This window comes from Ptychodera flava, chromosome 10 (assembly GCF_041260155.1).
Source record: "Ptychodera flava strain L36383 chromosome 10, AS_Pfla_20210202, whole genome shotgun sequence".
NCBI classification, from domain to species: domain Eukaryota; kingdom Metazoa; phylum Hemichordata; class Enteropneusta; family Ptychoderidae; genus Ptychodera; species Ptychodera flava.
Genome location: NC_091937.1, coordinates 2,463,018 through 2,475,454, shown reverse-complemented (window position 1 = coordinate 2,475,454; position 12,437 = coordinate 2,463,018). Strand labels below are relative to the sequence as shown.

At 36.3% G+C, this 12,437-nt stretch overlaps 1 protein-coding gene across 1 annotated transcript in view; it reads right to left on the bottom strand.

Annotated features, from left to right (window-relative positions):
* LOC139141761 (centrosomal protein of 162 kDa-like) overlaps positions 1-12,437 on the bottom strand; it is a 51,272-nt gene that overhangs the window by 17,625 nt on the left and 21,210 nt on the right. The window contains exons 13-18 of the mRNA XM_070711405.1: positions 10,622-10,700; positions 10,086-10,248; positions 9,596-9,722; positions 9,073-9,333; positions 536-676; positions 123-235 (exon numbers count right to left, since the gene is read on the bottom strand). Of these exons, the coding sequence (XP_070567506.1) occupies positions 123-235; positions 536-676; positions 9,073-9,333; positions 9,596-9,722; positions 10,086-10,248; positions 10,622-10,700 (884 nt within the window). The remainder of the gene's footprint in view (positions 1-122; positions 236-535; positions 677-9,072; positions 9,334-9,595; positions 9,723-10,085; positions 10,249-10,621; positions 10,701-12,437) is intronic.

The following is a 12,437-nucleotide window of genomic DNA, read 5'->3' as shown; positions in this document are numbered from 1 at the left end:
TTACATGTATCTATGGCAACATCTGTCTTAATTTTTGGAAGACAGTTGAAAATAGGTCAATGTAGTAAATAGCCTGGCAAATATGGTAAATAAATTCATCAGTATAAATAATGCAAACTTGCCTGAGATTTGTGAGTTCAGATTTCATTTTTTGATTTTCTGTTTTCCACTTTGCTTCATATTCTTTGTTGTCACTCTTCAAATCTTGGATTTCCTTGTACAACCTCTTGTTCTCCTGTGAAAACATCCATCAAATAAACATATAAAAATCATATTGCACCTACATCGCTCATATAATATAACATTTCAGAATATGACAATAATTTAAAAACTTATCAACTTGTACAATTACAATGCATCTTACAAAGTTTGTCTCTCAGAATATTCAATAATCTTCAAAAAACGATTTTGGAAGATTTGTCATCTATATAAAATGTGCTTCTCTACTCTTGTTAATGTATAGTTTGTGAATCATTCCATATTTTCCCTGAGTACAATAATTCCATAATGAACATTGCATTTATTGAAGACATACTTGATGATATCCTTCCAATAAAGTTTCTTGATGTTGCATTTCTTTTTCCATTAATTTGATTTTCTCCTGGCTGTCTTTGACATTGGCTATTTTGGATTTGATTTCACTGGCTGTTCCACCACCCTGCTCTTCATTGTTCAGCTGTGTGTGAAAAATACATTATCAGTGGTCATAAAGTAGAAAAAATATTACTTTTTAAAAATTATCAGTGTGTTTTCAGCCACTGAAGCTTTATCCCAATCAGACTAACAATACCAGTAACAGTTTTGGCACAAGTACAGGAGATTGCACAAATATATTAAGTTTTTAGTAGTTCTACAGACAAGAACGAAGATCCATTTGGAGATCCTCCAGCAAAGTTGGTATCAAATTACTTAATTCAAGTACACATATTCAGATTATAGACAAAATACATAGAACTTGACCATAGGAGTGTAAAGTTCACCATCCTTTCCCTCTATACATGTACATATCAAACCTTTTCTGGATACAATTTAAACTGATTAAAATTGAAAAGCAACAAGAAGTCGAAATCCATTATACAGCAGATACTGTAGATACACTCACAATTTCCTCTGTCATAAACACGCATCTGAAATAATCCATAGTAACATGGCAACATTTCAGGAATTATCAATTTAAATAAAATTCAATAATTCAGTATATTACATAGACTACCAGTGTCATCCCCTGTCCATAGATCAAAAGATAATGGCATTGTCTTACCATGGGACAGTGTGAAACGACTCCATTCAATGGCAAAGATTGAGACTTTGAAAAGAAGGGTTTGCTGATAAACATGTTGCTGTTGCAATGTGAGATCACTGAATTCTCTCTGGCAATGTTTTGAACTGGCCAGAATTTAAATATTGGATATGATCCAAGCACTGGGCCTTGATTCAATTGACAAGTTATGCATAAACACTCTCCACCGTAAAACTCATTGCCAAATCAATACAACATAATGTTCTTTTTTACAACTCAAATTTAGTATCCCTATACAGGGTCAGTTTGTCAAACATAAAGATACTTTTGGAAAAATTTGAAAATTTGAAGAATGAAATCATTATTGGAACTAATTTACTGACTATATATTGACAAGTATCTTGTTTATTTAGATGTAATTTGAACCTGATTTTAATTGAATAAAGACCAAGAATCTTGTTACAAATATTCTGAATTTGTATTATTTGGATAAAGTGACATTTTTTGTGTTAGATACATGTACACTGTGAGAATGAATGAAAGATTAAAATGAACCTTTCTTGGTCTGTTTGTTACAACATACACAAATATTATTGGATATTTCTAACTTGCATAATGATGTCTAGTAATGACTCAGCAATATTTGTTTTCATTCAAAATCACTGGCAGACACATGAATCACTAATGTAATGGTGAAGCTGTGTGTCATTATTAATGAGATTCCCAAAAACAAAAAACAGTACAACATATTGTATTATTTTCAAATAATTTGAGTAGCAATGAAGATTTTAATCAAGATAACATGCACCGAGTCTGATATTAAATCTGACAAAAAAAGCTGACAACACACATCATGCAGCACGTACACTTGGCAATTTTCCAAACACAAACTATTACAGTAAAATGGCTTCAAGTGATAGCTTCAGAATTACATTAATGGTCATTGTCCTTATTCTATTCAGTTTCTGTGTTTATCATAAAGCCATGGGAGATCATGTCCTCATTTCCATTATGTGCCTTCATTGAAGACCTGCTCAATTTATACTCTATGCAAGTTGAGAGAGTCACTGACAACAGCTTCCTTTACTCTATGCCAATTGACTCTGTCACTTACAACAGCTTCAAATACTGTACTATACCAATTGATAGTGTCACTGACAACAGCTTCCTATACTGTATACCAATTGATACTGTCACTGAGAGCAGCTTCCAATACTGTATGCCAATTGATACTGTCACTGAGAACAGCTTCCAATACTCTATACCAATTGATACTGTCACTGACAACAGCTTCCAATACTGTATACCAATTGATACTGTCACTGACAACAGCTTCCAATACTGTATACCAATTGATACTGTCACTGACAACAGCTTCCTATACTGTATGCCAATTGATACTGTCACTGACAACAGCTTCCTCTACTGTATGTCAATTGATACTGTTACTGACAACAGCTTCCTATACTGTATACCAATTGATACTGTCCCTCACAACAGCTTCCTATACTGTATGCCAATTGATACTGTTACTGACAACAGCTTCTTATACTGTATACAAATTGATACTGTCACTGACAACAGCTTCCTATACTGTATACCAATTGATACTGTCCCTCACAACAGCTTCCTATCCTGTATGCCAATTGATACTGTTACTGACAACAGCTTCTTATACTGTATACCAATTGATACTGTCACTGACAACAGCTTCCTATACTGTATGCCAATTGATACTGTCACTGACAACAGCTTCCTATACTGTATGCCAATTGATACTGTCACTGACAGCAGCTTCCTATACTGTATGCCAATTGATACTGTCCCTCACAACAGCTTCCTATCCTTGTATGCCAATTGATACTGTTACTGACAACAGCTTCTTATACTGTATACCAATTGATACTGTCACTGACAACAGCTTCCTATACTGTATGCCAATTGATACTGTCACTGACAACAGCTTCCTATCCTGTATGCCAATTGATACTGTCACTGACAGCAGCTTCCTATACTGTATGCCAATTGATACTGTCACTGACAACAGCTTCCTATCCTGTATGCCAATTGATACTGTCACTGACAACAGCTTCCTATACTGTATGCCAATTGATACTGTCACTGACAACAGCTTCCTATCCTGTATGCCAATTGATACTGTCACTGACAGCAGCTTCAATCATCATTGCTGATGTACAGTGTGTTGTCGTCGCTCAAAATGGCGCTTTCGAAGGAATATTCGTGTCCAGTACGAGTGGTAGTGCAAAGAAAAAACGAAAATGCACTATTCTGGACTACTGTACTTCCGTTACTCCCGCACTAGAAAGTATGGATTCGATCGCCTCCGATTACAACTACACTCAGTGTGACAGTTTTCGGACAGGGTAGTGAATTTCGCCCAAAGCCGTTTCATAAATGACAAGCACAACGAAATCTTATTATCATACCTTTCGAAACTTTATTGTGTTTATCCTCAAACTGTTAACACCGACAGAAGTGGCATTTAGGGGATCAAAGCATAGATAGTAGAGGGGGGAAGACTGTCTATGGTCAAAGTTGCCAAATTTTTGCCCCCATGTTGAGTGTGCGTGTAATCGGACTGCTATCGCAGTAATCGGACGTCGTATTTTGAACATGATAAGGGGCTAAATTTTGATATTTTGAAACTTCGAACCCCGATTTTAAATTTCAATGTGTTTAGAAAACTATATGGAAATATTTAGTGATAATTAGTTACGTTTAATCCATGGACGACGCAACTATATTTCAACGTGCATAGCGCTTAGATATCGGACACAGGCTGTCCCTGTGTGGTGCGTTCGACACCTCGTATCGTACGGTGTGGCTAACTTCACCAAGTTTGTAGCCCGAAATAGCTTCTACCAAAAAAAAAATCCAAAATGGGATGGCAGCGTCACCTGACTTAATATGCTGTAGCATGACTTGTAAAACGCTATCAAAACGGAGCGAACAGAGTATAATGAACAGCATGTCATCAAATGTCTGAAAACTGAGGTCGTCAGAAAACTGTCTCACTGAGTGTATTGTTATGCAAATTAACCAATATGCAGAAAATCAGGGAAAGTTAGGTCAGGTTCCCACAGACTTTAAATATTCTCCCACTATTTTTTTTCATGTGCTATTTTATCTCATGCCGTTCTTGAGCCAGGGTAATCCCTGCAATTGATACTGTCACTGACAACAGCTTCCTATATTGTATACAATTGATACTCTACTGTCACTGACAGCAGCTTCCTATACTGTATACCAATTGATACTGTTACTGACAACAGCTTCCACTACTCTATGCCAATTGATACTGTCACTGACAACAGCTTCCTATACTGTATACCAATTGATACTGTACTGTCACTGACAACAGCTTCCTATACTGTATACCAATTGATACTGTCACTGACAACAGCTTCCAATACTCTATGCCAATTGATACTGTCACTGACAACAGCTTCCAATACTCTATGCCAATTGATACTGTACTGTCACTGACAGCAGCTTCCTATACTGTATGCCAATTGATACTGTCACTGACAACAGCTTCCAATGCTGTATGCCAATTGATACTGTCACTGACAACAGCTTCCTATACTGTATACCAATTGATACTGTCACTGACAGCAGCTTCCTATACTGTATACCAATTGATACTGTCACTGACAGCAGCTTCCTATACTGTATGCCAATTGATACTGTCACTGACAACAGCTTCCTATACTGTATGCCAATTGATACTGTCACTGACAACAGCTTCCTATACTGTATACCAATTGATACTGTCACTGACAGCAGCTTCCTATACTGTATGCCAATTGATACTGTCACTGACAGCAGCTTTCTATACTGTATGCCATTGATACTGTCACTGACAGCAGCTTCCAATACTGTATGCCAATTGATACTGTCACTGACAGCAGCTTCCTATACTGTATGCCAATTGATACTGTCCCTCACAACAGTTTCCTATACTGTATGCCAATTGATACTGTCACTGACAACAGCTTCCTATACTGTATGCCAATTGATACTGTCACTGACAGCAGCTTCCTATACTGTATGCCAATTGATACTGTCACTGACGACAGCTTCCTATACTGTATGCCAATTGATACTGTCACTGACAACAGCTTCCAAATGCTGTATGCCAGTTGATACTGTCACTGACAGCAGCTTCCTATACTGTATACCAATTGATACTGTCACTGACAGCAGCTTCCTATACTGTATGCCAATTGATACTGTCACTGACAGCAGCTTCCTATACTGTATGCCAATTGATACTGTCACTGACAACAGCTTCCAAATGCTGTATGCCAATTGATACTGTCACTGACAACAGCTTCCTATACTGTATGCCATTGATACTGTCACTGACAACAGCTTCCTATACTGTATGCCAATTGATACTGTCACTGACAACAGCTTCCTATACTGTATGCCAATTGATACTGTCACTGACAACAGCTTCCTATACTGTATGCCAATTGATACAGTCACTGACAACAGCTTCCTTTACTGTATACCAATTGATACTGTCACTGACAGCAGCTTCCTATACTGTATGCCAATTGATACTGTCACTGACAGCAGCTTCCAATACTGTATGCCAATTGATACTGTCACTGACAGCAGCTTCCTATACTGTATGCCAATTGATACTGTCCCTCACAACAGCTTCCTATACTGTATGCCAATTGATACTGTTACTGACAACAGCTTCTTATACTGTATACCAATTGATACTGTCACTGACAACAGCTTCCTATATACTGTATGCCAATTGATACTGTCACTGACAGCAGCTTCCTATACTGTATGCCAATTGATACTGTCCCTCACAACAGCTTCCTATACTGTATACCATTTGATACTGTCACTGACAGCAGCTTCCTATACTGTATGCCAATTGATACTGTTACTGACAACAGCTTCCTATACTGTATACCAATTGATACTGTCACTGACAGCAGCTTCCTATACTGTATGCCAATTGATAATGTCACTGACAACAGCTTCCTATACTGTATGCCAATTGATACTGTCACTGACAACAGCTTCCTATATACTGTATGCCAATTGATACTGTCACTGACAACAGCTTCCAATACTGTATGCCAATTGATACTGTCACTGACAACAGCTTCCTATACTGTATGCCAATTGATACTGTCACTGACAACAGCTTCCTATACTGTATACCAATTGATACTGTCACTGACAGCAGCTTCCTATACTGTATGCCAATTGATACTGTCACTGACAGCAGCTTCCAATACTCTATGCCAATTGATACTGTCACTGACAACAGCTTCCTATACTCTATGCAAATTGAGATTGTCACTGACAACAGCTTCCTATACTGTATACCATTTGATACTGTCACTGACAGCAGCTTCCTATACTGTATGCCAATTGATACTGTTACTGACAACAGCTTCCTATACTGTATACCAATTGATACTGTCACTGACAGCAGCTTCTATACTGTATGCCAATTGATAATGTCACTGACAACAGCTTCCAAATGCTGTATGCCAATTGATACTGTCACTGACAACAGCTTCCTATACTGTATGCCAATTGATACTGTCACTGACAACAGCTTCCTATACTGTATGCCAATTGATACTGTCACTGACAACATCTTCCTATACTGTATGCCAATTGATACTGTCACTGACAGCAGCTTCCTATACTGTATGCCAATTGATAATGTCACTGACAACAGCTTCCTATACTGTATGCCAATTGATACTGTCACTGACACAGCTTCCTATATACTGTATGCCAATTGATACTGTCACTGACAACAGCTTCCTATACTGTATGCCAATTGATACTGTCACTGACAACAGCTTCCTATACTGTATGCCAATTGATACTGTCACTGACAACAGCTTCCTATACTGTATACCAATTGATACTGTCACTGACAGCAGCTTCCTATACTGTATGCCAATTGATACTGTCACTGACAGCAGCTTCCAATACTGTATGCCAATTGATACTGTCACTGACAACAGCTTCCTATACTGTATGCCAATTGATACTGTCCCTCACAACAGCTTCCTATACTGTATACCATTTGATACTGTCACTGACAGCAGCTTCCTATACTGTATGCCAATTGATACTGTTACTGACAACAGCTTCCTATACTGTATACCAATTGATACTGTCACACTGACAACAGCTTCCTATACTGTATGCCAATTGATACTGTCACTGACAACAGCTTCCTATACTGTATGCCAATTGATACAGTCACTGACAACAGCTTCCTATACTGTATACCAATTGATACTGTCACTGACAGCAGCTTCCTATACTGTATGCCAATTGATACTGTCACTGACAGCAGCTTCCAATACTGTATGCCAATTGATACTGTCACTGACAGCAGCTTCCTATACTGTATACCAATTGATACTGTCACTGACAACAGCTTCCTATACTGTATGCCAATTGATACTGTCACTGACAACAGCTTCCTATACTGTATACCAATTGATACTGTACTGTCACTGACAACAGCTTCCAATACTGTATACCAATTGATACTATCACTGACAGCAGCTTCCTATACTGTATGCCAATTGATACTGTCACTGACAACAGCTTCCTATACTGTATACCAATTGATACTATCACTGACAGCAGCTTCCTATACTGTATACCAATTGATACTGTCACTGACAACAGCTTCCTATACTCTATGCAAATTGAGATTGTCACTGACAACAGCTTCCAATACCATGTACATGCACAGTGAATTTACAATTTCATTGACAAAGTAACATGCCCCTGTAACGCTGTGAGAATGGTGACAGTCAATGCTTAAAAAAGATGCATTTATTGTCAAGACTTTTTCAATTCTTCTTCTAATATAATTTTATCTGGTCTCTTGCTGTTTGTAAAGGTGAATGATTTCGAACTACAGTTAAGTTTCTGTTGCCTCCTTAAATGATTGTGTTTGTATACCAAGTGGATTGGAGACAAAGGAAATTCTAATAAAATGAATCTCTTGTCAAAATCTTTCAATATACATGTACAGTGGCAATGTTCATATTGCTTTTCTAGAAGTCAAGTCAATTTCTTGAAGAATTTTATCAGCTTCATACAAAAAAACTTAAAAAGGTACTAACATTTACATGTCCGTCACTGATTAGAAATTAACTACAGATGAGTAAACCAGCTATGTTTCAAACAGTTATTGTCAGTAGATATTACAAATGTATCATTTATGAATTATTTCAAAGTTCCTGTCATCCAATCATATTGCAGAGTCACAATTTTGGAAATTAGAAAATAAAATTTAATAAACATTTTCAATTGCACTGTATAGACATTGGACTTGTGATTGAGCATAGTTGCAAATAGCAACAGAGATCACGGAACCCGTTTTGGTTATTATCCGTCTGCTATGATCAATGGAATCACATGATTATTTGACAAAATCACACTTGTTGGAGTCTCAGTGAAACAAGTACATACGGATTATGACTCAATTGTTAAACCAGAAGGTTACTGACCTAAACTTCAAAATCCTCTTTCTCCCAAGTTGTATTTATATCTATTGTTTGTCTATGGAGCCTGGTAGAAAGAGGATTAACATTAGTGACAAGCTAATGGACAACTGCAATGAGAATACATACCAAGTACTAGTGTTTGCAAGGAGCATTTGACAGAAAATTTCAGGTAATGACTTTTGGGCTTTACATTTTAATTTGGGCAAAAAGATTGTATTTGCATTGCATAATCTTTCTGTATTGTTTAGTTTCCATGAACATCTAATGAAAATAAAACAAATGACATACCTTAGCAACAAGAATAATGTTTTCTTGTTTCACTCTAAAAATGTCATTTTCATGATGTATTCTTATCTCCTCTAGTTCACGTTCATGATGTCTTTGAAGTGAGATGATCTCAGCTCTCATTTTCTGGTTTTGTTTGTGTTCCTCCTTCCATTGACTTTGCCAGTCTTGTACTTCAGACAACAGCGCCCTCTCACGTGACAACTGCTGTACCTGGGAGTCAAGTGGTCTTTTGTGTTGAATCGACAGTTCTTCTGCTCCATTCTGTAAAACAGTATGAATGAATTATCCCTGCTTCAATGCATACTGTAAATGTACAAACTACAAAAGATATAGAGACTGCTACTTTCTACATCTTTTGATTTGTCTTCATAAAGATAGCCTTCAAATATTGTATCTTGAAATATCTTACGGTAACCCACACATCCATGAAACAGTACAAACTCACGTTTTTCACTCACAAGTAAGTGTTTAATCCTTTACTGTTCTCACTCAATAGTTGTTGTGTTATAACTGAATGTACTACCTGCATGGGTTTATCTTTCTGTTGTTCAGATCCAAAGTGATCTTTGATGTACTGTGCAAATGATTCCACTGATGCTAGAAGCTGAGTGTCATATGGTTTGGTCACCATGGAGATAGTCTCTGAACCTGAAATGTTCAAAATTTGACAGTTTTGTGACACTCAATACTGACTGTTAGGATTGAAGAGAGAAAGAAAAAAGCCTCCACACTTGAAACCTCAGGGACACATTTATAAAATCCAAATATCTGAAAACGCTTTCCTATGCTGTAACTTGTTGTGCATCATTTCAAAACCTGTAGTAGTGAAAATAAGGATGTTAGTCTCAATCGTGTGAAAACCAACATTTGTTAACATGATAAAGTCTCTTTGGTTCCAAAAACATCGGTTCAAAATTTTCTTTGGAGCAATATAAGAAAAAGTTTACAATTCTTAGGTGTGGGGTTCTTGAATAAAACTTGAAATGCATCATGGTAGCTGAAGGAGCTCATCTTTAACTTTTTGTTGGGCTGTTTCAGCTGGTGACCAACCTTTTTTGCTTCCATAATCTGAACTTTTTATATGCTTGTATTTGTCTTTTTCTTTTTTAGACTTTTCTTTCTTTCCATCAGTCTTAGTGTCCTTGGGCTTAGTTTCTTGTTTGGAATCTCTCTTTCCTAAAAGAAAACACAGTGACTTATTGCTGTAACACTCTCAGACATCAATTCCTGGTGCCAGTCAAAAAAAAAATGGAAAGATGACCTGGCTTCTCTGTAATTATAGTGAAAATCCATACTTACACTAACCGTGATCTAAGATTACATGAGAACTGTAGAGGTGTAAAGGTGAGAAAATAAGCTTAGCTGCAATGTCACTAATACGTGTACATATTGTCAGATAAACAAGAAGGACTGAAATATGATAATGAAGGGAAGAGGGGACAGAAGAAGAGAGGAAAGCAAAGGATGACAGCGGAGGAGAAAAAGAAGAGGGGGAGGAGGGAAAAGCAAGAAGCACATAATCTCCTAACATTTGCAAAGAGCATTTTACCTGATTTTGTTTGGGTCCTTGACACTTTGCTTTTAGCTGATTGCACTTTGATTGTTCTTGGTTGCTTCTTAGGTTTATCCTGCATGTGAATGTAACAGACACAATCATCAGACATCATCATCAATGTCACTCCTGTTCATCTTGAAATGTTTACACACACTACATCATAGTATGACAGTTGTGACAGTCACTTTGATAATGATTGATACCTTATTCTTTTTATGCATTTCATACAAACATGTACATTTCATCACCTGTGAGAATTCTCAAATGGTCTACCTATTTTCTGACAATCTTCAATGAATTTGACTGGGATTTATGAACTTTCATTTTATACATACTCATTTAATTTTATATTCTTCCATTAAACTGTACACGACAAGGCATATATTTATAAAACATCAGATTTACACTACCTAGACTTCATGATTCATGTACTAGAGTTAACTCTGTCATCCCATATTGATCAAATTATGTCACTGAACAAATGACACAAGACTACAACATCGATGCTATTCATACCTTACAACATAGGAGCTATTTTAATCTTTGTTTCTGAGATTATGGACAGTAAAACTATAGAAATAATCAAATTTCAAATCTATAAACAAATGGTATCTTTGTTGTAACCTTCTTCTGTCCAAAGTAAAAACTGTCTTGATATCATAAGCTTCTAGTTTCATCTTGTGCAGTAATTTGTAAATTACTAAGCGTGTTGGAATGACACACATACTGTGTGCAAATGAATGCAAATCTTTCTTTTTGTTACTTTGCTCATGACATCATTACATTTGATTTGGTATCTATTGACAAATGAACATGAAATTAATTTAAGTACCTGGTAATTGAAGACCTTTGACAAACATGTTATAATTATAAACACATAGGGCCAAAGTCCCTGAAGCTACTATAGACATGGATACAAAATTAAGTATTTCCTGACTGTATGAAATTATCTCACTTAGGTCATCCTAGGGACTTGTAAACCAAATATTAAAGCTGTCTGACCAGCGGTTTTGAAAGAACAAGCAACTCAACAGTTGACAGAGCTACGCTGTGTTATGTAGGGAATAACCTTTTGTGACACATGTATTGATGAAGAAGGTGGATATCTTTGATTAACATTGTAAGTGAGTTCTGTTGAATAAGTTGAGACTACATACTCAGAGAAAGCACACTGAAGAGACAAATGTTTGAAACTTAAGAAGTTCAAGGTCATCAAAAGCATTATAAGGAATCATGTAACTTTCATTGCACTGTTTACACAGATTGCATAATTGCTATAAATAGCACATGAGGAATCTTACAGCCCAGCTTTACCATAAAAACCCTATCACTTTGACCACTCTTTTAATTGACCACTCTATTTTTTCTTCAAAGAGTAATTTTATTTATCCTTACCAAGTCAACCATAAATGGATATTAGAACTTTCTCTATCTCTGACTATTTTGAGCAATTTCTTTTAGATAACATACAGGGCACAATAAATGACGGTTCAGAATATGTCAAAGTTGGGATTCAGGAAAGTTGCCTTTACATGTTTTAATCCTCCAAGATGGTAAGCATTTCACTATGAACTGTCAAAAAAAGTTGAACTTTCTGATAATTCTACACTAAAATTATTTTGGCTTTGATGATTTCCTAATTAATTCAATTATTTAAAATCATATTAATTATTTTTTTCTGGGTGAATTGATAGGGTTTATACAGTACCAGAATTACATACAATGTAAGTCAAATTTTGACCAAAAATGACAAAAAAATTCCTTAAAAATACACATTTGCATATTTCATCACAATTTGAACAAATCTAAG